Source organism: Pyrus communis, chromosome 15 (genome assembly GCF_041283825.1).
Source record: "Pyrus communis isolate YQ-2024b chromosome 15, ASM4128382v1, whole genome shotgun sequence".
In the NCBI taxonomy this organism is placed as follows: Eukaryota; Viridiplantae; Streptophyta; class Magnoliopsida; order Rosales; family Rosaceae; genus Pyrus; species Pyrus communis.
This window is the reverse complement of record NC_142579.1, coordinates 9,303,442-9,328,457: the sequence shown is the minus strand read 5'-3', so window position 1 is coordinate 9,328,457 and position 25,016 is coordinate 9,303,442. Positions and strand designations below refer to the sequence as shown.

Sequence of the window (25,016 nt, the reverse complement as noted above, 5' to 3'; positions counted from 1 at the left end):
TATTAAATAAAATTCCACTTTGCAATTATTTCTAGTGAGAGAAAGTGAGAGGGAGAGAGAGAGAGTAGAATTTCATATTTTTTCATGAGAAGGAGAAAGGACGATGAGACGCGGTTTTAGCTAGGACTGCGAGACAGCAATATACAGCTGTGTATATTACTCATGCAAACGCAGTGGCCTTTACTGCAGACTGCGCGTACGTTTTTGAGTGTTGTGTTAACTTATTTTTCAAACAACATATATAATATGTATTTATATGCACAATTTCTTATTCTTTCCTTTTCCTTTCGTCTCAAACATTAAAAAAGTATATATATATTTTTTTATATTTTGTGTTTCGCATCCCAAATTACACACACACACAGATATATATATATATATATATATATATGTATGTATATATCCTGGAAATTGCCTCTAAAGAGTCTCTCTCTGATCTCTACTCATACATTATTGCATCATCTACATTTTATTTACCTCTCTAATAAAGATGAGTAACAGACACTTACCACATTTTTACCATATTTGTATTACATTTTCAATAAAGATAAAGTTCACTAACGCACATAAGTTTCATCTTTATTAGAAAAATAATATAAATTTAGTATAAGAAATATGGTAAACATAATATTTTCGAAGAAAGATATGATGATGCTGATAATATATATGATTTAGATATTGGAGATTAACATAATATGCTAGGTAATTAACCCGGATGTCAAATAACCCCTTGCCTTCGTTTCATTTTCTGAGTAATTTTTTGTTAATCATACCTTATTTGCTGGGTGTCAACTAGGGAAAGGAGCAGTGACTTCTTGTCCAAGTCAAAACTCTCTAGAAACAGTGATTTTTTTAATTTGTATTTTTTGGTAAACCTAGAAACAGTGATTTTACTTTACTAATTGATAAAACTTTCCATGCTGGTTTCTGATTTGAGCATATGGATCCCAAGTTTGCAATATTCGTTGACAAGGAAAAGAAGACTTCTACACTTAAGTAGATTGCCCTTGCTTCTACTTTTATGCAACTGCCAGCATCTTTAAAACTGTAAATGTATCTTTCTTTATTTTTAAATTTTAACAAAAAGTATATTATTATAAAATTTACATCGACTGACCTTAAGAAAAAAAGTTAAGAATGAATTTCACATTAATGCAGAAGGAATCATATATGTGCTTATAAATAATTGAGTTATTCTTCATATTATCAATTGATTTTTAGTGAAGCTAAACGGCTACACATGTTTCACGTCGCTCCATTTGGTTGTTCATGTGTTGGCCTCAAAAAATTCCCCACATGTAAGGAGATGTGTTGAGAATGAATCGCATATTTATTGTAGAAGAGACCTTATAGATGCTTATAAGTAATTAGACTACTTTTTATATTATCAATTAGTTTTATGATGAACCTCAATTTTCTAGAAAATGATTTGGACACAGTTTTTGCTTTTGTTTTCTTTTTCTTTTTTTTTTCTTTTTTTGCAAATTCTGATTTATTCATGTCTGTTGATTTATTATACATTAGAAATAAACACAAATGTGTATGGGAGAAGAAAAATAAAATGTAGAAGTGATTAATTTCCTAATGTAAATTGAAACCCTAACAAAGTTGCTTTATATTTGTTGATCTATTTAAAATGACGTAAACTTTGATCTTTTAAGTACTCATTTTTAAATTTTGTAATATTTATGGAAAGTTGGAAAACTAGTACTTTTTTTTATTAAATTTGTGAATTTTTGGCCATATGAAGCTCCAAACCCTACTTTGACCGTAAAAGGACAGGAGAGTAACTTCATGGATACAATATTAACTTGAAAATATCTGTCATCCATTTTCAATAATATTAATTAACTTTAGAGCCATACTGTTGTCCTTTTTTGGCTAGAGGGAGAGGGAGATCCTCTTTCTCGACGTCTATAAATGGCCGCAACCATTTCTCCATAACATTGAGTTCCATTCCATCGCATTCATTCATTTACTTTGCACAAGAAACTAACGAAGCAGCTAGCTACCTTTGAGAGAAGAGAAACAGTCACAACCAATCACCTTCAACTTCATCTTCCATCAACAAATCAAAGCACTGTATTCCATCGTAACAATGGTGAAGTCGGAGCGGAGGATTCTTCAGCTGCCTTCAGTGATGACATCATCGAAAACGACATCGACATCTTCTTCTTCTTCTTCTTCTTCCTCAGCATGCAAGAAGAAGTTTAAGGGAGTGAGGATGAGGAGCTGGGGCTCTTGGGTTTCAGAGATTAGGGCTCCAAACCAAAAAACAAGAATATGGTTAGGCTCATATTCTACTGCTGAGGCTGCAGCGAGAGCCTATGATGCTGCCCTACTGTGCCTCAAGGGCTCCTCAGCCAACCTCAACTTCCCCACCACTGCCTCCTCACATTTTATCCCCCAAGAAATGACAGTCATATCCCCCAAATCCATCCAAAGGGTGGCTGCGGCCGCTGCCAATAGTTTTGTTCTTGATAATAATGCCGCTACCACCACCGCAAACATTGCCTTACCACCATCGGCCCCTCCTCAATCTACTTCTTCCTCATCTTTGGTCTCGTCTCCCTCGATGTCGTCCTCGCCGTCCAGTAACCTCATCGACGACGATTTGTCATCGCTGATGGGTGCATTTGGGGGGTCCTACACTCCCACTTACTATGATCAATCAAACGATCAATTACCAATGTTTAGCATGGATTCATGGAACAACTTTGACCAAATGTTCGATGGCGCCTGGGATCCACATCCACATATGATGTATGACTTATACGAGGAAAGTGACATTCGCTTGTGGAGCTTCTGCTGATATGATGAAGATTATTATATTCTTTTTAATCCCAATCATTCATATATTCATTCATGATCTTCGAAGCCATTGCTTGAAGATTTTACTGACTGTGACACAAATCATTTACATTCTATGAGTGAGTGAGATAGGTGAATTAGAAATTCCAAAGGGGAGATCAGATGTGAGACATTTTTTTGGACTCTATCTCACATGGCTTTCTAATATATTATATATATATATATATATATTTGTATTTAGTATGCATTTGTTAATCAAAATTAAGTGTGTAATACTATTATTGTTATTATTATTAATGAAATTCTTGTCAATGGTCTTACATACATTTTAGTTGAATAAGGAGTGGGAAATTTTAATTTTAATTTCCAATTTCAGCTATGTCACATGTTATGCCTCTTGTCTTATTGTGCTATGGAGTCAGGGACGCCTATCTCAGTTGGAACAAATTAAAGAACAAGAGCAGGAGAGGTTGAAACCATCTGAATTTGTTTTCATCTCAAGCAACAATTTTGTACTCTTATTTAAAACAAAAGAACATTTACATTTTTTCCTAGGGGAAATCACTGTGATTAGAGAACACAAAGACTTGTGTTAGACCCAATGTCCCCTGGCCTTAAAAGTATCTAGTCGCATGATAAACAGAAGTGTTTTACACTTGAAGCTACATTCGTTCAAATTATCAATTTTTTTTTATTGTATTTAATATAATTCTGAAATAAAAGGGAGTTTAGGTAACCAGTCATTATTTTATGCCAACTTTCACTTTCCTTCCTGACTTGTGCCAAACACGTGAAAAAAAATTTCAGTATGCCAGGAACATCTGTATACTAAATATAATAATGTAATTGGTTTGAATTTTTGTTTTCAAATTTTCCACTAATTGTATTATCATCAGGACATGTTCTAACCACAATGAAAAATCTTTGCAACGCGTGGGTGGACTATCCCATATGTCGATCTACTATAAACTTCAAAAAAATACAAATATATATATATATATATATATATATATATATTGGGGCATTTTGATACAGATGCCTAACTTTTGAAATTTTGAGATTAAACATCCATGCCTTTTAGAATTTTGATCAAACATCTTCCTACAATTTAGGTGCCGCATAATACAAAATTATATGATTTGTGATTATATTTAGTGTATCAAATTAACTGTATAATACCAAATCTTTAGTGGTTATGATTTAGTATTCAATTTCAACATAAATTCTGTAACAATTTTCAAAAACAACTTGATATTTGCTTCTATTTCTTACATACCTTTTTCTTCCAACTCCACACCGTATTGGAGCACACACCAACTCTTCCAATCGATGTGTATATCGTACCACCGTTTAAGTAAATTTAATAACTGTTCTCCACCAACTTCAATGGTGGTATGATATATCACACCTTCAAATTTGAATATTGATACCATAGGGTAAGCCTTTTGTTTTACCGCACTTCGTATCCATGTTTTCATAATTTTTCACGTGCCATGGTAGATTTGAAAAGTTAATTTCGATTGGCGCATTGTCTTATAGATATTATAGTGGGTACATTTCACTTTAACATGAGGTACGTTTTAAGTTGCATGGTACGTTTGGAAAATTAACTTCGATTGGCACATTGCCTTCTAGATATTATAGTGGATATGTTTCACTTTGACATGAGGTACATTTCAAGTTGCATGGTACGTTTTAATTCGACATTGGTACGTTTTAATTCGATACTTGTACGTTTTAATTTGACTTTGGTACATTTCAATTTGACATTGGTACGTTTCTATTTGAAAAATAAATTGTAATTGTGACATCCCACATCGTCCAGGGGAGTGATCCTTAAATGTATATTCTCATCCCTACCTAGCACGAGGCCTTTTGGGAGCTCACTGGTTTCAGGTTCCGTAGGAACTCCGAAGTTAAGTGAGAAGCGGGCTAGAGCAATCCCATGATGGGTGACCCACTGGGAAGTTGCTCGTGAGTTCCCAAAAATAAAACCGTGAGGGAATGGTAAGCCTAAAGCGGACAATATCGTGCTACGATGGTGGAGCGGGCCCAGGAAGTGATCCGCCCCGGGTCGGGAATTGACAGTAATGATCCATGTCAAGAGATGATCACGGAACATTCGTAAGCCAATCAAATAGATCATTTTTTATGAACACCTAATTTCTCTATCTCCCCTAACAAATTTCAGCTTATTTTCAGTAGCAATTCTATCTTTCCCAAAAATAAAACCGTGAGGGAATGGTAAACCTAAAGCGAACAATATCGTGCTACGATGGTGGAGCGGGCCCAGGAAGTGATCCGCCCCGGGTCGGGAATTGACAGTAATGATCCATGTCAAGAGATGATCACGGAACATTCGTAAGCCAATCAAATAGATCATTTTTTATGAACACCTAATTTCTCTATCTCCCCTAACAAATTTCAGCTTATTTTCAGTAGCAATTCTATCTCTCCCTCTTTCTCTTTCTCACGACTGTATCTTTCTTTTGATGAACTGGGTGAGAGAAACGAAAAAGTAGAAAACTGTTCTCTAATTTTTAGGGAGATAATTAATAATTAATAATAGATATTAAGAGATAAACTGGAAATGAGTATATATCCTTTTACATTAATAAAAGATAATGAATTAAATAAGAAAATGCTGATGTGGACATAATTAAATCACCCCAATTAAAATTTTAATCAAAACTTAAAATACTACAAATATTTAGTTTAAAAAATGTGAAAAAGAAGTGGTAGAATCTAATTTTCCCAAAAATATTTACAAAGAAAAAGAAACCACATAGGCTCGCCACCGCGCCAAACCCCGTCAGCCATCCCGCTGTGGCGACCTCTCTTCCCACCTTCGTCAAAATCTCTCTTTCCCCCTTCTGTTTATTTCTTTCTTCTGCACCAAATCAATATCTACAAACATTGTCGAAGGTCTGGCCTCGGAGGTCCGTGTCGTAGAGGACGATGGTGGACGTACGTGAAGGAGGATAACGGCGTCTCCGGAATGGAGGTAGTTATGCACGGATTATTCGAATGGAGGAGATAGATTTTCATTATTTGAAAATAAAATAGTTTTATAGCCACAAGATCAAATCAGACGGTGTGAAAAAAATGTACTAATTGCAGTTTTCTTATCAGACATTCTAATATTATCAAACCACTATTGAACACTACAACAATATAAACCTTGTAAGGCTGTGATTATTCCGAGTGTGAAATAGTCCAACCAAAAGATAAAACACATTGAAAACATGCATAAAACTTCATCAAACTTAAACACATATCATCTTTTAATTGAACTGTTTTGTCACTGTAACATAGCAAAAAGAAACAATCGCATAAGTCATTTTTACCTTAAAAAAATTGATATACCTTCAGAAGGAAGTGTCAAATCAGATTCTATACAGATTAAATCGACAAATTTGAAACAATTTGATAAAGTTTTGAATGTGGTCAATTGTTTTGAGCAAAAGACTCACATGATGTGTCCTCAAGGGGCAGTGGGTGAGAACATGGGGTCTTGTTCTCCTTTTTCCCTTACAATGTATTTGGTCTCTTGACAATTTTCTCTATGGGGTATGGGCCATACAAATTTGCAAATATGTGACTTCATAAGTTAGGAGGAGTGACTCATCACTTCATGAGATTGATTGAGGACCCCTTTTGCCTTTGGATATTTGGCCCTCAGAACTAAGCGAGTACACTGGATTATACTTGTACCCACCCTTTAAAAATCCATCTACAAAACTAAATGACAAGTTTCTAAAACTACATACCACGACACAACATGTGATTTCTCATTACAAAGCTTCAAATATTAATCCCAAATTTCCATGTTCCTACTATATTATTGTTTACCTAATTTTGTTGATATTACGAGGTTCGTTGTTTGGCATAATGCATCAAATTTGTTGTAGCATTTTCTGCAAGATTCTACTCATTGGAAATGTGTATATATATGCCATATTGGTTCATTATAATCCAAAGAAAAATTGTCTTCTTTCTTTTATAACAAATAAAAATTGGTACTATCATTTAGTGTAAAGACGAAAGAAAGAAATAGGTATTGAATAGTTAAAGTGGCATATGATATTATGAACATTGCATCAGAGATTCTTGTGTTTGTTTATATTGGTTCAACTTGTATTACTTCCGTTTTTCTTTGCTTGAGATGTTTTCGGTTGATTGTTAATCAGCTCCGAAAATTTTCGAATAGTAAAAGTTGAACACTCGTCAAGTTTCCAATGGCTATATATGTTTCCATTTAGTACGATTTAGATATAAGTTAGGTCCTGCTGAAGTTTTTCTCAATTGAAAAAACATAGTATTCTTTGTGTTTTTGTAATTAAAATGATTATGCTAATTTTTTTCTTAATTAAAATGATTATGATGCTCAATGTTTGGCCTTTTTTTTTTTTTTTTTTTTTTTGGGCTTTAAGCATGACTTCAGTGATTTCGGATTGGCCTCATTAAAGGACAAATCAAGAAAGATTGATAATTGATTAATTCCAGGGTTTGTGTCTCTGTCTATTTATTTTATTTTATTTTATGTGTCAATTATTTAGATTTCGAGAATCAATCCCAGGGGTTTTGTGTAAGTCTTGATTTTATTACCATTTGAGTCGTGTTTAAACTGAAGTTGGCCACTGATCTCGTATGCTTACCATTTGAATCATGTTACACACTGTTAGTATTTACAACACAAAATTATTAGAGATGTGCATCAAAACATAGAGAGGTATTCTTAGCACTCTAACAAATTTATAATCCGAGTAAATATTCGTATTCGTGAATCAAAGTTGAGTAGCTTTTTGAGCTTAACCTAATTGCGAATTCATGAAATTTTTTGGTGGGAGCGTATAACACCACCATCTACCTACTTTAGCCGCCTTGAGACAATTTATATATCGAAACTGAGTTTTAAGCAAGAAAGTGCACACAGTAGATCGAAAGAGGATGTTGTCCGATGTAGAAGACAATGCTCTGAGGGTTTTCGACAATTGAAACCATATACACAGCCCAAAGAAGACACCTAATGCGCCATTTCCTATCCCTAAGTTTATAGAAAGTCATTACTTGTAATTCGAGGATAAGCAGAGTTGGTGAAGAAGAAGGACTCGTCACCGGAGGGGGAGTAGGTGATCTACACTAGAACTTACTCCACCTTTAGTAGCGAGACTTTTTTCCTCTCCAATTTTATCACAAAAGAGATCAATATACATGTTACTACAAAGTTGGAAGGATTAAACGGAAAGAATTGTAGCATGAGTTTACTGTGGACATGTTACCGCTTACATTTTGACATTCAAATGTGTAATCATACACTTTGTGTGTTTGATTGATGAACAGCTTTGAGTCATATTGTATTACAAAATACATGAGCTTCAAAATATAAATTTTACCAACATTGTATTCCATCCAATGACAATATAAGAAAAGTGACATGATTTTGTTGGGGAAGTAAAAATTAAACCCATTGGGTTTTTGATGGGTTTCCAATGTGTTATATATGATGGAGGTAAATGTGGTGGTATACGCATGCTCCTAGTTAAATAATATTGATATTGGTAATGTGTAATTTAGCTTACTATAACAGTATTAAAATAAATGGGTACATACCGTCATTGGATACTTGTTTGCTAGGTTTAATTTTTATCCTTTAAATTGAACAAGTCAAAAAAAAAAAAGAAATGAACCTATATAAACAAAAATATATGAAAAAATAAACGAGCATGCGAAAATCATTTTTCTATGAATCTCACTCACTCCCAATCACGAATGGGCCGAGTTCGACTCAGCCTCTGTGGGCTTTGTTTTCCAAATAGATAATATCATTTCTGTTAGACAAAAGCCCATCACTTATTTATGAGGCCTAAAATCTGATCCAACTCTAGAACCCATTCGATTAGAAAATATGGACGCCCAGTAGAAGAGCACCAAATTACTTTCTCGCGTTCCGATAGAGAGAAGAAAGCCTCCAATTTGAAGCGCACAATCGGGTTCTGCGTCTCATCGCCGTCTTCTATCAGCCTCCACTCTTCCTGTATTGCCTCTGCCTCTGCAAAACAAGTGCTGAAGCACTCATGGGTCTCTCCAAGGAACAGTTGCTTGCCCGCTTAAAGGTGTCACCTTCTCTCTCTCTCTCTCCAAAGAACAGTTGCTTGCTATTAAATTTGATCTGGGTTTTCTTTGTTTTGTGTCAGAATTCAAAATTCTAGGGAAATTTCAATTCTTTATGTTTTATGTGATCTGGGTATTCTTTGTTTGTGAAGAATATTGAAAGTTGTTATTACAATTCATGCCTTTCTTTAACCATCATAACAAATCTATAGCTTGGAGGGGTATCTATACATACTTGTTGTTGATTGAAGGTCTTTCGTAATTCTTGGTGCAGCAACTATTCTGGGGCTTATATATTGATTTACATTTGCTTTAGCTTGTGAACTAAAAAGTTATTTTACCGCATTTCGCATATAAACCCTCGATGACATTACACTTAAGCGAAAAACTCTTCAAACCCAATGCCTTAGAGAAGTATTCTACTGATTTATGGAAGAAGGGCACCGAAGGAATTCTGACCTAAGAATCAATTAGAACATGACAAGTGGATAGCATAGGGTATTTTTTTCCCCCTCTCCAATTGAGCTTGTATGTGTTTTTGTATAAACTTATACTTAGGGTGTATTTTTTCATTTTTCTTTCTAATTTATTAAAAAAAAAAATTTCTAAGCCTAGAATGTACGTGCATTGCTGAGTTTGGCCATGGTTTCGAATTTTACTGATGCATCTCTTTAATTTCCTGAAACAAACCTATTCTGTTGGCTTTATTAGGAGCTACAAGTCGATTTTTCCCACCATGAACATCCTGTTGTTCTGACAGTTGAAGCTCAGGTAAAAGAAGATAGAAGAATATGAGAATAAGTTATGTTCTATCTTTTTTTGTTGATTAGATAGATGCATGTCCTGAAGCAAGAATATGTTTTTTTTTTTCATCAGGCCAAATATGTTGGACATCTGGGAGGTGGACTAAGTAAAAATTTATTCCTGAAGGTATCGTATTCTGGCAGTTTCGGAAACAGCATTCACATTGCATGATACTAAATTCTGCCCTTTTTTTTTTATTTTCCCATTTTTCACCATGTGGCTGCTTTTTCTTTTATCAATGCAGGACAAGAAAAGTAGGTTCTACATTGTTTCCGCTTTGGCAGATACTAAAGTTGATCTGAAAGGTATGCATGCACTCCTAATTCTGGTCACTCTGTTATGTATTAGTGTTTAGAAACGTCACAAATGAGTGGCTTTTGAGCTGTCATGTAAATGGTTCTTGCTTTATGTATCGTTTGGAATTTTGGAGTTTGTATGAATACTTATGAGTTTTATCCACAACTTGAAAGCTGAGCAGTTCTGTCTGTGAGGCTTGGTTTGGGAAAAGGTGGCTTGAGAATGGCTCCTGAAGAAGCACTTGGAGAAATACTTCAGGTTGGCATATGCTACTACTCTGTATTCTGTCCATTCAAACTAATTAGATCCGATGTTAATTCTTTGATTACTGATAATCTTTTGGCATTTTACCTGATGCTTTCAAAATGAATGGACTATATTTCATATGTTTATAAAAAACACAAAACAGATTATGCTCTTTTAAAAAATGTTGTATATGTGACCCTTCTGACTCTGATTCTGTTTCTTGTTGCAAGGTGCCTCTGGGATGTGTTACGCCATTTTCTCTGGTGAATGAATCTGCACGGTATACATTTCTCTTTTATTTAGTTAAGATATTCAAATAAATAATTGGTTTTCTTAATTTTCTAATCATCCGTTATAAGTAGTTACTTATTCCCTCGAACTTAATTACTTTACTTATCTTTTGAAATGATTTAAATCAGTTACTCCTTATCATGTGATTGATGCTCTTTACCCTATGTTTTTCACATTTGATCAACAACCAGCTGAATAGTTCTGACCTTTTTGATGTTACGGAAAAGTAAATTGTCACCATCCTTTTTAGGTGGTGGAAACAATTATATTTTCACCAGAATTCATGTTGTTTAGCCTGTACATTTTGATACTGTAATCCTTTTCCTTTCATATGTATTTTTCTTCTGTGAATTCTCTTACACTTATTCTGCCTTCTTTTCTTTTCGTGAAGCCATGTGTCTCTGTTGTTGGATCAAAAATTTAAAAGTCAGGAGCGGTGCTTCTTCCACCCTCTGTCAAATGACGTGTCGATCTGTAAGTGATAAGTGTTTCAATGATAGGAAATGATATATTTGTCTCTTCTGTTGAAAATTCTGTGTGTGTACTTAAAATTCTCCTGAGGTTTTATGTTGCTTAATAGTTTAGCTATTGATTCGTTATTTTTATAAACCTCAAACATGACTTTTATCTGTATAGTCTTATCTAGAATGTGTGTTCTCATGGGTATAAGCATAATGTTACAAGTTAATTGCTCACAATTACCTTAAGAAATTGTTGTCATTTGGGATATGTTTGGAATATTATAGGCAAAGAATAACCACTTTCAATTGTAAAGTCTCTGCTTTTCTTATCATATTACTTTACTTGGTTGAACAATAATGTCTTTGGAAGCATGATTGTGCCAATAATTCTAGAGCTATGGAATTTTGGTAACACAGTATACAGAATCAGTGTTACGCTATAAGTTTAGTGATGTATTATCAACGAAGACTATACAGGTGTGCATCTCATTGTATGCATGCACGCTTGTGTTTCTGTGGATTAGTGTGTTTAATCAGGCATCAATTGTTGAGAGTTCCTGGAATAATAAGACCAGACATCTTGTTACTAAGTTATTGAACAATCTTAATAAGAAAGCACCACGAATGATAAGGCTCTTGAGTTGGACATGCATTGATATTTTGGCAGCTTTAGTGGAGGAATTGGAAAATGTTGTGAATGATTTAAAATAATCAAGATAGAAGAATTTTTTAATTTTTTTGAGAAGAATAAGATAGAAGAATATTACCCCTCGCTTTCTCGTCTAGAGAATTTCAATTTTCTAAAACTCTTAAAATAGGGGTGTGCTATCCACACACCCCATTATACTTCTCACACACCCCTTGATAATTTATGTCTGTTGATCTTCTTCAATTCATCCGATCCGACGGCCGAAAATTAAAAAGGTATGTGAGAAGTAGAACGGGGTGTGTGGATATCACACCCCTTAAAATATGTGGACTAACATTTTATATTTCAATAATATTATATTTGAGAACAATGCTAAATAATTGGATGTTATCTTAAAGTGTTATGCGGGCATGTTTGTGCCTGCCTGACATGAGCCTTTAGATTCTCTGTAATGGCTTTTGTTTTATTTGTAATATCTTGTCTATTCTGCAACTGAACAAATTCATACTTGATTTATGATTTTCATCCTCGAAAAGAATTTACATTGCTATCATTATATGTTGTGTCAACATTTTAGTTTCTTGCTCAAAAAGGCTGTGTTGTTTGTCAAGATTTTTCAATTTTCTTGTATCTTTTATTGACTAAGTTTATAATCATGTCCCTCTTGCATCTTAGTTAAAAATTGTGTACTGCAATCGCTATACATATTTTTGTATGTTATTGTTCTCAATGAGTTCACCTGTGATCCTTGTCAATATTTGCCATTTCCAGCACTTAGCACCCATGATCTTGACAAGTTTCTAAAATCAATTGGGAGAGACCCCTCATATGTTGACTTGGAGGTAATGAAAATTAAGTTTGTCAACCAAAGTTCAAGGAACACTATAGACCATTTTGTCAAACCTTATTTGTCTCATGCAGGCTAACCCATCGGTTGGAAAGGATCAACCACCTGATCTTGCATGCTTTGTTCCATCTGGTTCCACGGTGTTGCCAGACCCTCCACAATCAGCAGCTTCCTCTAAAGGTCATGCAGAAATTCAAATTTCTGTCTCTAACAAATCGACAGCAAGTACAGGTACTATTATGTGAAAGTGAACTCAGTGCAGATAAATATAAATAGAAATAGAATGAGAGTTGATTCCACGATAAAATTTCGTAATATAATTCTGTGATAAGTAATTTTCGTCCTCATAAGTTGCAATGATGTTATGGTACTTTCTACAATTAACTAGCTCGTTTATGGTTAATTTTTCATAGAGAGATTAGGATTTTTCTTGTTTGGGAATTGTCGATGTGGGGCCTTCCTGTTTTGTTATTCTCGTTAACCAAGAAAATATTCTTTCGTGATGCAGTCTCTTCTAAGCCATCCAGTAGTGCAAAAAGTGCTAAGGACAAACAGGTCAATGGTGTGAATGTGTCGAAGACCGTAGCAGATGTTGGAAGTTTGGTTGAAGATTTACTCGATAGAACATCTTCTCTATTGCTTTCAGAGGTTAGTACAATAAACGCTTCTCTCCAGTTTCAACTTTAACAGTAGTTTGGTCGGCTCATGAAGTCGAGTCATACAGATCACTGAGGAGACTATTAAGAAACATGAAGGACAATTGGGAACTAAGGTATCAGATAGTATCAGATGCCGACTTCGAGAAGATTTCGAGAGAACACTTGTAAGTGTTTTACACTTCTGGTTGAATGTTTGATCATGAAGCATTTATTATTTAGTTATTAAAGAGCTATTAGTGTGTATGTTCATTACCGTAATTACTCATTAGTGTACATCTTCTCAGAAGATTTTGAAACAATTGTTCGAATCCGTAATCACAAGATCATTTTTATTGCAGATGATATTTAAATCCACCGCATATACCGAAGGGTTTTCTGCTGGCAAGCACCATCATCCACACCGTACATATTGACGAGTGTTTGAGTTCTTTCTCCCCTTCTCCGTCGCGAGAGAGTGCAGAATCAAGTTGTTCCAACTTTGTATCAATTTTATGCTCTGCTATATTTTGAACACTTATCTGCATTTGATAGAACAGGTACGTGGCCATTTAAACATTATGAGATGCTTCCTTTCTAAAATTAATGTTTTCGTTTATGCTTCTTTTCGTGTTTACGATTAATGAATGCTGGCAACAAAATCTGGCTAGTGCATTTGACTTATTACGCCGGCACATCAGTATGTTGTCTTCCGATTACAGAACGGCTTATCTGTAGGATTATGACATGAATTTATGATTAAGTGTTTATGTACATACAATTATTTACATAAGCATAAGACATTAACAGTATCCGACAAATAGTATCGGAACATTAGAAACAGTATTTTGGTTGAAGGTTTAAGGTTTTGCTGCGGCGTTGAGTGCCGATTGTTATCTGAAGGACCAGATTGCCGCTGCAGAATGTCATCTCGGTTAAAACACGAACAGCTTTTAACCAAATGTTGATCAAGCTTTCTGTGTTATAATTCCTGCTTACCTTAGAGATAGAAATGAGCGTATGATAGAGGGATGGAGAGGAATAATAGCCAACGTAACGGCGTCTGGCGTAATTAACAGAGCTATATTAAGGGCTAAAGAATATTGCAAGAAGACCACCATGGATCACCTGCATCAAAATACAAAGTTATTACTAAACGAAATAGTTCACGTCGTTGGGTGAACAGAGTACGAGATGAATGTCGCTAAACGAAATGGTTATTAACTCGAAGAAATTGAAGTTGCAATGGTATTATTAATTGTTGTGGTGGGAAGAGGTACAATGCTTTAAACTAAAAATATATGGAATACAAATCAATCACTGTTATCACAATTATGTATAAAATTCATAACAAGTAATAATTTAACACTAACCAGCTCCAGAGGTAGAAGCAGCACTACCACCTTGTGGCTCGATTCGACGATACCTTGCTCGAGATGGCCACAATGATCCCAACCGACTCCGCCTTCCACGACTCTCTCCGCCACTATTCGAGCCCCCCGACTCGTCCAATCCACCACCAGATACCGCAATCTCGACCCGGCAGACCGGGCAAGAGTTGTGAAGCCTCAGCCACGGAATAATACAATCGCTGTGGTATATGTGATTGCATGGCAACTCCCTCGCCTCTCCACCAACCTTAAACTCCTCCATGCAAACTGGGCAGCAGGAGTCGTTGATCAAATGGGCCTCGCTTATTTCCACAGTTGGTATTGCGTTGATTGCTGATTCTGGTACTGGAGGCGGCCCGGGCCTGTCGTTTTGAGTTAATTCCTCGATCAGTCCTTGAAGGCCCGGCCCAAACAAATAGTCTCCTAGAGTGACTCCACGTGGAACAGGCAGCATTGGGTTTTCAGGTGATTGGGAAGTGGGTCCCATGGGATCAGAGGGATCATCGACGGGTCGGACAATAATCCAAGTCCTGGGACGGTTTCGAGTACGGGGTTCGGGTTCTAGTTCCCGGTTTTCTCCACCATCAAAGCTACGGTTGCGCGGCCGCCGCCGTCTCCTGTTTGTCCACAAATCTCGAACTTCAGGTTCTGTTACAAAGCAATGTATCAAATATCAAAGAAAAGTCTTGCAAATTCATATGGACTGTTTGGCTTCTTAAACTGTAAGAGCCAAAACATCATTATTAATCATACTTTGACACATACCAAAATATTTCATTCAAACAATAAAACAAAAGAACTTTATGCATATGTGTCAAAATTCAATTTGTGAGCAAGAAGGAATGACTCGTTGGGCCAAATATGTTCTTAAGAACGAAAAATTTTAAGCCGTCAAAAAAATTATTGATGGAGCAAGATTTTCATAGTTAATGATTACCATTGAATTTGTTGGCGTTGGCTATATTTGGTCGGTATCCATAACATCGATAGAAATATATATATATATATATCCATAATGTAAGAACAACTATAAATTAACTCTCAAAATTCAAGGGCACGTACCTATACCTGTTCCCCCGCCCTCATGCTCATGGTCACGTCGTCCTCCGGGATCAGCCTCTGGGTCAAATAATCCACGGTTAAAAGGTCCCATGAACGGTTCGAACATGAGGGAAAGTGCTTCCAGCAGACGAGCTTCTGGGGATGGATCGAAACTGGTGTAGTCTACGAGCAGTCTAGGCCTAATCGACATGTCAAACTCGGAGAGAAACTGCCCGAAACAACGAGGGCAGACTATCTCTGATGGGCTGTTGGAGGCAATCCGCACCGTCCGATTGCAGTGGTAGCACCAGTAGAGCTGGTACGGTGGTGTGGTGCCGTCGTCAATGTTAATGTCTCTCGAACGAGTTGGACTCGATGACATGTTTAGTTTTGGGAGCTTGAAAAATATTGACGATTCCGATCCATGTTTAGGGTTTTATTACGAAAGACTATGATGGAGAAATGATGGAAGAGAAAACAAAGAATGGCTTTTGGGGTACACAAAGCAATCCTCTTTCTTTCTATTTCTGCATTCTGGTTTGCATCTAAAGTTTCCTTTGTGGGTTTGTAGGGTTTCACTCCATTTCGTTTTGACAAAGAAAGGGATGAGTGAGCTATTGGGTAACATGCATGCATGCAATGAAACATATGAGGTTTCGTAGTCCGAGAGTATATTCTTGATGGAGAAACATTGCATCCACCCTATGGCTGCGCTACCTTGTTCATTCGTTTGCGGTTAATGTATATTTAAGGAAAACTAATGAAAAGAGGTTCAAAACTTTAAATCTTAACCAAAAATATTTTAGTAACTTTATTTAATTACTGCCTAGGACAAAATCCAACATAAAAACTTTGTACATAATATATATAATATAATACATTTATAAGACCTATACATACATATATTATCCTCATAATTTTTGTTATGATAATTATTATTCAAGGGCTCTAACAGTACGTACGAATATAAGTGCAATTAGGAGGATTATATGGAATGAAATTAAGGTGATGATAACAATATTAGGGTTTAGGGTTGATGTATGAAACTTGGGATTTTTTTTATTAAATAAAGTTATTGGAGTGCTTTTGGTTAAGAAAAAAAAAATTTAGAGAAGCATTTTTCATTAAAACTCCCAAATTTTTAATAATTTATAATTAGGACAGTTATTTTTTCTTAATCATTGTTCAAATATCATCCATGTAAGAAATCCATTAAATTTGATATTGTTAAGTCAATTTATATGTATCAAATAAATAGACAATTTATCATAAAGTTGTTCATTGATGCTAAAACTTTCAAATAATTAAAACTTTTGATTTGGTCGATACATATAAATAAGTGAACAATTTTTTATTTGATTGATTACATAAATGATTCTTTTAAGATAATGATTAAGAAAATGAACAATTTCGATTATGAAATTTGTATGGTATGGATGAATAAGATGGTGCATCCATGGAATTGATGCACAAATTTTTCATTCTTTAATTTGACGGCCAGATAATAATTGTATTAAATACATATAATAAGCAACTTTAATTTTTTTTTTCTTTCTCCATAGTATTGTAGTCAATCTGTAAATTTGAAGGGAACATGGAATTTTTATTGTTTGGGCCTATTGTTTTATGTTTTATGTTTATTTTAGGGAGGTTTTGTGTACATCCAATTTTAGTCCTTGAACACTATTGTTTTTAAGGAAAACTAACAAAAAGTACAAAAAAAAAAAAAGAACTTTAGTTTTAATGAAAAATGACAAATAAAGGTATAGTGAATAGTACCTAGTAAAGGCAAAAATGTAATTTTTCGTTAAAATTGAACATTACCGGGAATATTTTGTTAAAACTCCCTTGTTTTTAATACTCAATTTACTCTCACATATTTCTTTGGTCATCCAAAATAATTTACTAAACTTTCAAATATATATATATATATATATATATATATATATATTTTATTTTTTATGAAGTTATTTTCTCTGAACACCCATTTTTCATTTTCTTTGAACACCCAGTTTTCTTGTATTAATTATTAAGGCTTTCACATAATTTTCTCGCCTCTTTTTGTTTCCCTTTTTTATTTCTTTATTTCACAGTACATAGAAATTATACTTTTGGGCTCTGAGTTTCTCAGGAAAAAAAGTTATCATTGTAGAAGTAAAAGGTTTTGATGAATTGAAATTGGGTTTTTTTACGTTTGGGAAATTTTTTGATGGAAAAGATGATTGGGTTACGATGGAAAGAATAAAACCAGGGTTTAGAGGTTGATGATTTGTCGAGAGAGAAGAGTGTTGCGGCAGGGAGGAGAAGGTTGATGTTCTTGGGAGTCGCTGGTGATGCCGATGGCGGAACAAGCGGTGTGGATGGTGTTTGGTTGGGTTGATAAGTTGCGTCGTTGCGGCTTCTAGCATTCTATAATTTTTTTTTTTATTGATAATTGTGTTTTACTTAAGAGAATTAAAAAAGTAAATACAATTAATTGTAGCATTACTCACGCAAATAATAATTTTCCTTAAAAATCACTAAAGTCCATTGTGATAAGTTTATATACGTACTAATCCACTCGCAGAGATCGATGCCTTAGAGCAACTCCACCCTTAAAAAAATATGTCAGCACCCAGCCAATTTAATTCACTCAGTGACAGTAATAGACCCAATAAATAGTAATTGGTCAAATGCATCTCTACCTCTAAAAAATGCACTGGCACAAACGATCTTCACCCCTACAAAATGCGTTGGCACAAACGATCTCCACCCCTACAAAATGCGTTGGCGCACAGTCCATTTAAAATATTATTAATTTTTTTTTTTATAAAATAGGGTAAATTACATTTTGTCCTCTCAAATTTGGATGTCATTGCAACCGCATATGTCTTTAAAACATTTAAATTTCATACATTAGTTATTATTTCATTCCAATATCATATGTCCGTTACAAATTCGGTTAATTTTTCTGTTATCTGCACGCATGTACATCACGAGTCCCACAATATATCTTCCACATAGATAATGGTAAAACAAATCTCATTTAAAAAACTGTGGTTATGGGTAATTTTTCTTTTTTTTTTTTGGTGAATTGGTAATTTTATTTTAAAACTTAAGAAAAAAAAAAAAAAAAAAAAAAGCAGAACTTCATGCCTTTCATCCTCACCCTCCTTTCCCCCTTCGTCCTTCCCTCTCCAGTGATTTCTTCAGCAATGAGAAATCGACTTCTTCAACAGTGAGAAATCAACTTCTTTTCCAAACCTACCACCATAGACAAATAGACCCACGACCAAGGATCTCTCCCAACCCATAAACCCCCTCCTCACCTAACGCCACCTGAACCCGACTAAGATCATCCTACTTCCAATTCAAATTTGGTTGTGCACTCTAAGGTTGTATGGCTCGGATCTAGCGCGGTGATGAAGATGAAGAAGGAAACGATGTTCTTCATGGCGTGTCGGTGTACATCAAGAGCTCGATGAGCCCTGATTACAAGGGTGGTTGCTATTGGGATTGTGGTTGCGGAGTCCAACAGAGAAGACGACGAAGAGGGTCTTCTGGTGGCATCAGGAAACCAGAAACTAGAGAACGGAGCGAGACACGGTAGAAGCTGGCTAGTGACGTCACATAGTCCAGCACATTTTGGACCGGCCTAGAAGATGGCTTGGGCTGGGTGCCAGCCTATTTGGATCGGCTGGAGCATTTTTTAGCCAGGCTGGCATGTTTTATAGGCTTTTAGCAGGCCTACCCCAATGGGGTAGAGTTGCTCTTATAGTTTTAGAGCGAGTGTTTACACACTTTCGCGGGTCAATGTAGCAGATCTTAAAAAACTTTTGAATATGAGTTTAACTTGTTATAAAAAGGATGTAAGAGCCTTTTTCTTTTAAATAAAATTAATGGGTATCTAAAAACGAAACTTAGGTATACAAAAAAACCTCTCTATTTTAATTATATGGGCCAGATCATGGGGCTTAACTTAAAAATGAGCCATGCCTGCAGATTGTTTGAATAACCAGCCCAAAAATGAGATATGAAATGATAACTCAGCCCCATGGACCAAAATTTGTTTAATGATCACATTATTCGGTGGAAAACTAACAATTACAAGTCATTGATCACATCCACGAGATAAAAGTGACTACAATTATGAAACCAAGGAAGATTTCAAATGAAGAAAACAATGTTATAATTAGTGATTTGAGGTCAGATTATAAAGTTGCACCGTCATGACTGACTCACTCTTCAAACTTTTACTTTCTTTTAAATAACTAATTAACTCATGATCTTGTGCATGTATCATTGCCCTTGGTTCAAATTTTATTTTTATTTTTTATACAACGGTATATTTACATTTAAAAGGTAAAAATTAAAATTGAGTCATATAACATCCTAGTTATAATAATTTGATATCTCAAAATTTTCATTAACTGAAGTGGAATTTTAAACTTTTCGCTTATGAAATAGGGAGATAGAATACCAATTCACTATACTAATATTTATTTCCTCTACTTGATTGATTGTTTCAATGAAAATATACAGGTATGATGAAATTCTTTATAGTCTCTCTGGGTCTGAGAGATAGATAATCGTGACTTGCTACCTCTTCATTTTCATAAAGAAAGAAAAAAACGAAAATGTTGAGGAATGGTCGACAATAATTTAGATATACCTTTTTTTTTTGGTACCGATTGAAAAAGAAAAGAACTTATATTCATCATGTGCGTGACCATTTAATATATGCAACTGGCTCTGTATCTTGTTTCCCAAGGAAATACCAAAAGAAACATATTTAAAATGCATTTGAATAATGCAAACCTAATCTTTGACAAAAGAAAAGTTCATGATCATCAAACATTTTTAATCAATTTTCTATGTGTGTTCATTAATTATATACATAGTTTTGGTACAATAACTCTCGGTATATTTTGAATTTAAGCGCTGAATTTTCCACCATAATTTTATTAAAGTGTGACGGAAAGTACCATCACCAGCAACCAACTAACTGGGGTACCCTTTCAGTCAATCATGTAGCTGAAGAAATTAATTTGAAAATGAACTTTGACGGTTCAAAATTCAAATATTAAATAAAAATTATGTTGATATATATATATATATATATATATATATATATCTACTAATTAATAAAACACTCTTTATCAACCAAAAGATGATGAAAAAACAAATTAGTCTTCTGTCGCACAAAACAAATGATGAGAAATAATGTAATTTCACAGGTCTAAATTTTACTTTTTTTATTGAAGCCTCACCTACAGGTGATGTTAAAATACCTTCAATATTAAATAAAATAAAATAAAAAAACCTCCCACTCCCCCCACATTCTCTCTCTCCCTCTCTCCTTCTCATTTTCTAAAAAAATGTGTTCATACACATAAAGTGTGTAGGCAAATGCTAGTGTGTGTGTGTATGTATTCTAAGTGATGCAATGGCGTACGTAAAACTCGCTTTACGGTGGTACCCATGCGTGATAATTTCAATATGCAATTAACTAAAGGTAAGTAATATATATGATGATGATAGAGAACAATATAATTTTTTTCATTACATATAATTGGAGAGCCCAATCGCTCATCTCTACTAATTAATAAAATACTCATTGTCAACCAAAGCTTTATGAAATTATCAATTTAACTCTCTAATTAAAACAGAACATGAATAAGAAATATGGGGCAAAAATCTAATTTCACACAACCGATTTTTTTTGTTTTTTTTTTTCAAAGCCTCACCTACATGTAATCTTAACATATCTCTAATTATAAAAAATAAAAATAAAAAATATACTTCCCACTTCTACATTCTCTATCACTTTCTGCCTCTCTCTTTCTATTCCAAAAACAAAAATTAAAAATTTTCTCACACTTTGTGTGTGCCCATAAGCTAGTTAGATATTAATTTAGCATGACAATCACTCTCGTATGAGTCCGTTCCACAAGTAATCTTATAATCCGAACTACTCATATTTTTTTGTTTATCATACATTTACCCTTCTAGTTCACTCATATTGAAAAATCGTTTAGCCCTTTAATTATTATTATGCAACATTTCATTATTTTTTGACAAACTTTGTTCGCTTAATATATCATAATCAAGAGACTTCCATTTCAATGAATTTTTTGCATGCATGATTTTTCAATAATAACTTCAAAAATAATTGATTTGTTGTGGCCTATTTTATATAAGGGACTGAGAGGGTACAACAGTAGAGAGAGAAAGTATAAATTGTACTTTGCTGAGGGATTGTGTGATTCTCCTTATGCTAGTATCTTTATTTATAGTAAAAGAGGAGAGGATTAACCTATCCTCCAAATACATACAATCTATAAGGAAAGAATCACTAGAATAATGGATAATCTAGAAACCAAATATATCTAGGATTTAGACAATCACATTTAGATAATATTCATAAAACTCCCCCTTAAGTGTGTAAATACTCAAGTAGATGCAAAATCAGGTTTGGTAAAGGTGAGGAAGTCAACTTGTTAGCACTGAACTAGGAATACGTTAGTCTCAAACAAATAAAACTTGCATATGCAAATAAGTCTCATAAAACCCAGCTAAAGTAAACCCAATATAGGACAAAAACCCATAGTCCAAGGAAAAAGGCAAGTTGGATGCAAAGCCAATATAAACGCATTTGGAATGTACACAAGGGTATGACCAACCCATGATAGGTGCCTCATTAAAACCTATTCAGGTAGCAAAAATCCAAAGGCGATAATGCTTCTAATCATAGGGAAAATAATACATTAAGGTCAAATGAGTGTACTTCGGGATACTCCCTCTAAGTTTGACATATTTCCAAAGAGAACTAACAATGTTATAACTCAGAAAGTTTACACATACCAACTCTTTGGACAAGCTTCTGAAAAGTAGACTTCGGCAGTGATTTAGTGAAAAGGTCGACCAGGTGTTCTGATGTTCTTGTTTGTCACATCCCAGCCCGGGGCGGATGACTTTCCGGGCCCGCTCCACCACCGTAGCACGATATTGTCCGCTTTAGGCCTACCATTCCCTCACAGTTTTGTTTTTGGGAACTCACGAGCAACTTCCCAGTGGGTCACCCATCATGGGATTGCTCTAGCCCCCTTCTCGCTTAACTTCAAAGTTCCTATGGAACCCAAAGCCAGTAAGCTCCCAAAAGGCCTCGTGCTAGGTAGGGATGAGAATATACATATAAGGATCACTCCCCTGGGCGATGTGGGATGTCACAATCTACCCCCCTTAGGGGCCCGACGTCCTCGTCGGCACACCACGGCCAGGGTTAGGCTCTGATACCAAATTGTCACATCCCAGCCCGGGGCGGATCACTTTCCGAGCCCGCTCCACCACCGTAGCACGATATTATTCCCTTTGGGCCTACCATTCCCTCACGGTTTTGTTTTTGGGAACTCACGAGCAACTTCCCAGTGGGTCACCCATCATGGGATTGCTCTAGCCCCCTTCTCGCTTAACTTCAAAGTTCCTACGGAACCCAAAGCCAGTGAGCTCCCAAAAGGCCTCGTGCTAGGTAGGGATGAGAATATACATATAAGGATCACTCCCCTGGGCGATGTGGGATGTCACATTGTTGCTGCTGGGAGAAAATGAATTTCGACGCAATATGCTTGGTGTTGTTTGTTTAGATATATCCCTTCTTAAGCTGCTTGATACATGTTGTGTTGTCTTCATAGATAGTTGTAGGGACGTCACCTTTAGAAGAAAGTTCGTAGATGCTTGGAATATATTCCATAACTGCTCTCAACCAAAAGCAATCTCGAGTGACTTCATGTAGAGCGAGTATCTCAGCATGGTTCGAAGAAGTCACAACTAAGGTTTATTTGGTCGACCTTTAAGAAATTTTAGTGTCTCTAACGGTAAAGACGTAGTCCGTTTGAGAATGTGCCTTGTGCGGGTCAAACAAGTACCATGCGTCAGTATAACCAACAAGGCAAGAATCAACCTAAGAACCAATGGGGGTGGTGACTTCATTCTAGGATTCATCGGGATAGAATAAACCCAAATTTGTCGTACCTTTGAGGTAGCGGAAGATGTTTTTAACACCTACTAGTGTTCGTGTGTAGGTTCATTGTTGTATCTCATTATACGATTCACAACAAATGAGATGTTAGGTCTAGTGCACTGAGATAAGTACAATAATGAGCCAATTGCACTAAGGTAAGGAACTTATGGTTCTAAGATCTCTTCATCATCGTCTTTAGGATGGAATAAGATCTCGTTTTCCTTCTAGCGTTCGGACAACCATATGAGTACTTAAAGGCTTCACTTTATCCTCATTAAAATGGCGTAACACCTTTTGGTTGTAGTTCGATTAATGTAAAAGAATGCCATTTGAACGATGCTTGATCTCCAGACAGAGACAATATGAAGTTTTCCCTACATCATTCATCTCAAATTCCAACTTCAAGTGCGTAGTGGTTCTTTTGAGCTCTTTTGGAGTCCCGATGAGGTTCATGTCATCGACATAAATTGCAAATCTGGATGATAGCATATGATTGACTAGTTGCAGAGTGTTGGCCATGTCCACTGAGGTAGGGCAATCTACTTAATACGTTTGTAGCGTCCCATCTCTTTGGGATATGGGTTCGACGTTCGTAGGGTACGTCAATCTTTGTAGGAACGTTTGTAGCTGGTATATGTGATCTCATCGTCTTTGTTGGATCAGTAAATGCATTCTTCACACTTTAGTTTTAGAATGTGCGTGCTAGATCCTAATGAGATGTAGTGGAAGTTGTCCACGATAATAAGCGTTGTTCTTCTGGAATGGCAATGTTCTTATTTTCTCTTAACAACGAGAAGTTGGTCTCATAAAAGTGACGATCCGCAAAACAAGTGTACAGTAAAGAGATCGTCTTTCAAAAGTTATAAGTGACAAATGATTGAACAAGAATCATATCCAACATAGATTCTCATCCTTCTCTGAGGACGCATTTTCGTACGTAAGGGTGGCGTAATTGGCACATCGGCGACACAACAAAAAACGCATGGATACAAGATGTCGGGCTCATATCCAGTTACCAACTAAATAGTAGAATAAGGTTGGGTGGTGACGGGCCTCAGGTGGACTAGCACTACTGAAGTATTGCATAGCCCTAGATAAAAATTGGAAGTTTGGTACGCATGACTAAAGTCCGAGCGATCAATTGGAGGTGCTTAATGAACGCTTATGTTAAGCTGTTCTTGGTATAAGCATGGGGCATGTGATGTTCAACTTTAATCCCAACCGACATGCAATAGTCATTGAAGGTTTTCGATGTGAATTATCCAGTATTATCCAATCAAAATTGACTGGATCAGATAATCATGGTGGTGAGCCCTTAGCTTAATAATTGAAGTTAGGAGTTTAGAGAATGCAACGTTTCTTGTAGATAGGACACACACGTGTGACCAACGTATAGAAGCATCAACCAATACCATAAAGTATCTAAATGG

General features: G+C 35.5%; 3 protein-coding genes across 5 annotated transcripts; 2 read left to right on the top strand and 1 right to left on the bottom strand.

Moving 5' to 3' along the window:
- The first annotated feature begins 1,933 nt into the window (after positions 1-1,933).
- LOC137720075 (ethylene-responsive transcription factor ERF014) lies at positions 1,934-2,866 on the top strand. The gene has a single exon (XM_068459088.2). The coding sequence runs from the start codon at positions 2,099-2,101 to the stop codon at positions 2,810-2,812; it is 714 nt and encodes a 237-aa protein (XP_068315189.2). The 5' UTR covers positions 1,934-2,098; the 3' UTR covers positions 2,813-2,866.
- Positions 2,867-8,698: 5,832 nt separating this feature from the next.
- Positions 8,699-13,839, top strand: LOC137715128 (YbaK/aminoacyl-tRNA synthetase-associated domain-containing protein). The gene is made up of 12 exons (XM_068454363.2): positions 8,699-8,927; positions 9,637-9,696; positions 9,802-9,855; positions 9,974-10,034; positions 10,208-10,284; positions 10,503-10,552; positions 10,955-11,037; positions 12,445-12,515; positions 12,595-12,751; positions 13,029-13,168; positions 13,245-13,343; positions 13,518-13,839. The coding sequence occupies exons 1-12, from the start codon at positions 8,889-8,891 to the stop codon at positions 13,590-13,592; spliced, it is 966 nt and encodes a 321-aa protein (XP_068310464.2). The 5' UTR covers positions 8,699-8,888; the 3' UTR covers positions 13,593-13,839.
- On the bottom strand, positions 13,807-16,039 carry LOC137715123 (E3 ubiquitin-protein ligase RING1-like). 3 transcript variants are annotated; one of them, XR_015956920.1, is made up of 4 exons: positions 15,615-16,039; positions 14,529-15,194; positions 14,155-14,283; positions 13,807-14,071 (listed from the first exon to the last, which is right to left on the bottom strand). XR_015956920.1 is itself a non-coding variant. In XM_068454351.2 (3 exons), the coding sequence occupies exons 1-3, from the start codon at positions 15,967-15,969 to the stop codon at positions 14,249-14,251; spliced, it is 1,062 nt and encodes a 353-aa protein (XP_068310452.2). In that variant the 5' UTR covers positions 15,970-16,038; the 3' UTR covers positions 14,104-14,248. The 3 variants fall into 3 exon arrangements, 1 of the variants encoding a protein (XP_068310452.2); XR_015956919.1 differs by having other exon boundaries at positions 13,857-14,071; positions 15,609-16,038; XM_068454351.2 differs by lacking the exon at positions 13,807-14,071 and having other exon boundaries at positions 14,104-14,283; positions 15,609-16,038.
- Between the last annotated feature and the right edge of the window lie 8,977 nt (positions 16,040-25,016).